General features: G+C 43.6%; 1 protein-coding gene across 1 annotated transcript; it reads left to right on the top strand.

Annotated features, from left to right (window-relative positions):
• Positions 1–2,929: 2,929 nt before the first annotated feature.
• Positions 2,930–3,970, top strand: LOC121764207. Its single transcript, XM_042160262.1, has one exon. It carries the CDS (start codon positions 2,930–2,932, stop codon positions 3,968–3,970), a length of 1,041 nt encoding a protein of 346 aa, XP_042016196.1.
• The last annotated feature ends 205 nt before the right edge of the window (positions 3,971–4,175 follow it).

Here is a 4,175-nt window from a genome sequence, read left to right as displayed (position 1 = left end):
CTTAATTTAATTAGTGAATTTGGGAGATTATTTTGTGGAGGGAAATTAATTTAAGAAATTGAGCTTGGAGCTTAATTAAATTAGTTTCCGGATAATTTATTCCAAGGAAGGAAGATATTATAATTTGGGAAGCGAGGGCCGACCGGCGTCGCCCCGCGACACTATGGGCGGCCTTAAGAGATCTTAAGAAGCCTTAAGAAAAATCCGAAGAAGAAGGAAATTAAGGAGGGATTTTAAGAATCCATATTTATTGAGAAAATAGAATTTCTCCAAAAGAAGTAAAGAAAATAATTAAGTGCTGCAGAACAGTGAAGCCAGGTTAGGATTTAAAGAGAAAACCTATAAGCCGAGACTAAGAGATAGATGCTATCCTGTAGGATGCATGCATTCTTTTTCAGAGAAATAGTTCAAGTGCTAATTAGCGTGTTACGCTATTTATTTTCAAGGGAGAAAATATTCAAGGGCAAGTGAGGCCTAACGAAGAATTTAATTGAAGATAAGCATACGAGGTGGGCTTTCGTAACTAAGTATTTTACGAGCTTTCTGTTTAAGATATGATTGTGGGCTTTCTTTTAATATCCAGCACTATAGTGTGGATATAAAGCAAATGTTTTGAAGTTATAAAATACATTTTTCTCAAAAATGGAGATGTGATCATTTCTTTTAAAGTTGTTGTCATGCCATGAAATATTTGTTTTCAAGACCTGTCTGTGAGGACTATATGCCGAGAGTTTGGCGATGCCAAAAACTTGGTAACAAACTTGGTTTCCAATAGGACCACAAATCCTATTCGGAGTTACGTGCGCGAGGGCTGTGAGCCATTTTCCAATAGGACCGCAAATCCTATTTGGAGTTACGTGCGCGAGTGCTGTAAACCAATCTTTTCCAATAGGACCGCAAATCCTATTCGGAGTTACGTGCGCGAGGGCTGTGAGCCATTTTCCAATAGGACCGCAAATCCTATTCGGAGTTACGTGCGCGAGGGCTGTGAGCCATTTTCCAATAGGACCGCAAATCCTATTCGGAGTTACGTGCGCGAGGGCTGTGAGCCATTTTCCAATAGGACCGCAAATCCTATTCGGAGTTACGTGCGCGAGCGCTGTGAGCCATCCTAGAGAGAGGCTGGCCGGCGAGGGTGCTTGTGAAGGCGGCCACCTTCACGGCCCACTGGATTCTCAGACATGGAGGAATACATCAAGAACTTAGATTGAAATCGGACTTTTAAGATCACAAAAGAATTTAGTATGCTCGGGCCTTTTAAGAAAACCCCCGTGTGATACTGTTGATGGATGACAACTTATATTTTTTTTTTTTGGCAAGTGCCCACTGAGTACTCCTGTACTCAGCCCTGCATGTATTTATAAATGTGCAGATTAAGCAATAGGGTGGACGCGTGCTGATCAGAGTCGATGCTACTTAAGTAAATAAGTGTGGATCTCTCGACGCTTCGTGTCTTCATACGCGAAGTCGTTTTCTGGACTTTTTCCGCTGCAGTTTGTTAAGAGAGTATAGTGAACTCTCATCATCGAAACTCTGATTCATTTTGATGAAATGCCATTGTTATTCAAATCCTTGTAATCGAATACTTGGATCTTATCTATCATATATTGTTTGACTTTTCAATGTGCAAGTTCTATCTTCATTTCTTCCATATTTCTTTAAATCCCTTTATTAGTTGCGATTTATCCGCTTTTGCTATCCTTGGCAAAGTGCGGTCGTGACAGAGTGGTATCAGAGCCTCAGTTCTTTTCTGCTCTGAGATCCAAATACTCCTTTCAGTCATGGTCTAGACTTGTTCGCTAGACTAAACCAAGTAGCCGACGAGATCAACACTCCAGCCCGACGTGTTCGACATAATTTTGAGAAAACAGTTTCTTGGGGTGTCTTGAGGACCAAGTGAAAACTTTTTGAAAAAAAAAAAAAAAATTCAGTGACAAGAGTAATGTTTTTGCGAAATCTTTTCATAACTCGAACTGTAGGACTCGAACGAATTCTTACTACCGTTTCCCTGAGCGATGATTATAAGCAATACTAGATACGTTAGTAAGAAAGGACGTGATGTGCGGCGAGCAATACTAGATACGTTAGTAAGAAAGGACGTGATGTGCGACGACAAGACATAACACCTAAGAAGGACCAACGCCCGATGCAGGAAGCATGAGAGGGCAGAGGTCGAGGAAGAGAGAATGAGGAACAGTGCTATAAGGGAATAGCACACGGTAGATCCTCGCCCAACCGAACTGCATTACCATGCTTGGGAGATCGTTAATCCTACCGCGTCACACGAATCTTGTAGAACGACGGTCTAAGAAAATTGGACTTAGCTTACGATGAATTTTAGATCACTTCTTGTAGTGGCTTTAGTAGACAACTTTCCCTACTTAGACGTTCGCGACTCGATCCTTAAGCTTTAGATCACAAGTTGACCGCAACTCGGACTACGATGATGGTTTAGATGGAAGCCCTGGGCTGACCTCCCTAAAAAAAAAAACTCTGATAGTGAATTATGGAGAAGTGAAAGTTATACCAAAAGAAATGCACTAGAATACGAATTCGTTCGGATTAGTCTTTATGCCTCATAGTGAATCGTGCTTTGGTTAGCACGTAAGACCCGAACCGTGACGTGGAAAACAACTAAGTGCTTTTGGTGATGTGTTGCAGTATGAAATCTTATGACGCGTACTTGGGAATACGATGTGGGAAATCCTTGTAAGAGTCCTCCTGAGGCAATTTTGTTTGATATAATGATATACTAACCTTCAGTAGCTATGAAAATCGTGTGCCTCGATAAAGTTGTTGTGTTCTAGTTTCTAGTTTGTTGATAAGTTTGTCCGTTCCGCACCGGCATAGTGCTTAATGGTAAAACCGTGCTTAATGTATTAGTATGCTACCCGGAAGAGTTGCAAGACCCATAGGCCGAGGCCACGAAATGATACTAGCGTTCGAGAGAGGGAGTCCTGAATGGTGGCGCGATGTGACACCACCGCCACTGCCCCAACCACAAGATCGTCGGATCGAGGAACTTTTCCTAAAGCAGTGTCCGCCGGTATTCAATGGTTTGGGAGACCCGAAAGAAGCTGAGACTTGGGTCAAGGCACTAGAACGCCTATTTGACTTCCTACGTTTCCCGGACAAAGACCGACTGAGATGTGCATCATTCCAGCTGATTAAATCTGCGGATTTGTGGTGGGAAGGGAGAAAGAAAACAATAACTCTAGGACAATTGGAGGGGACTACTTGGGAACAATTCAAGACTGAGTTTTATAATAAGTATGTTCCCCTGAACTATCGAAGGGAAAAGGAAGTGGAATTCTGTAACTTGAGACAAGGACCGATGTCCGTGACAGACTACGATCGGTTGCTCTGCGATATGTCCAAATATGCACCGGAGCAGGTGGATACTGATGAGAAAATGGCTAGGAAATTTCGTGCCGGTCTGAGGCACGAAATTCGAATGGCGTTGGTTCGCCACGGGAGGTTGACATACCCTGAATCTCTAAGAGAAGCACTATATGTTGAATCTACTTTAGCAAAGGAGGAACCCGCACCGGTCACCACTACCGCATTCCGCCAAGTCCAGGCTCAAGCACCTAGGAACAAGAAACAGTTGAATGGACAACTGACTCAACTCGGGCCCAAGAAAGCTCGGCTAAAACAGAACAAGCCACGAGGGTTCGGGAGGCAAACGACCCCCAAAACAGTCAGGAAATATCAACAAGAACCCCCCGTTTGCCCAGAGTGCAATAGAACGCACTATGGGATATGCAAGGCGGGAACAGGAGCTTGCTTTGCATGTGGGCAGAGCGGACATTTTAAGAAACATTGTCCGACAAAACCCCTGGAAATCGGGACGAGGTCACACCCGACAATTCAGTCAGAACTGCGGACACCACACACACAACTTGGAGCAAATCCACAAGTGCCACCGCCAAATTATCAGCAGCCGCAAGGTCTCCTGTCACAGGCTTGAGAGTATGTCCTAACGCAGGAACGGCTAGAGGGGAACCAAGGAAACCTAGCAGGTATGGACGTTCCCTCGACTTACCAATTATCATACTGTTGGATACAAGTTTTTATGCCCATCTCATAACCGCATTTTTGAGTAGACACTTTAGATATCCACCGATCAAGCTGAACATAGGATAAAGGTGTCCTCACCATAGTAGGCCTTATAA

Source organism: Salvia splendens, chromosome 14 (assembly GCF_004379255.2).
Source record: "Salvia splendens isolate huo1 chromosome 14, SspV2, whole genome shotgun sequence".
In the NCBI taxonomy this organism is placed as follows: domain Eukaryota; kingdom Viridiplantae; phylum Streptophyta; class Magnoliopsida; order Lamiales; family Lamiaceae; genus Salvia; species Salvia splendens.
The sequence above is the reverse complement of the archived record's forward strand: the minus strand, read 5'-3'. Positions and strand labels throughout refer to the sequence as shown.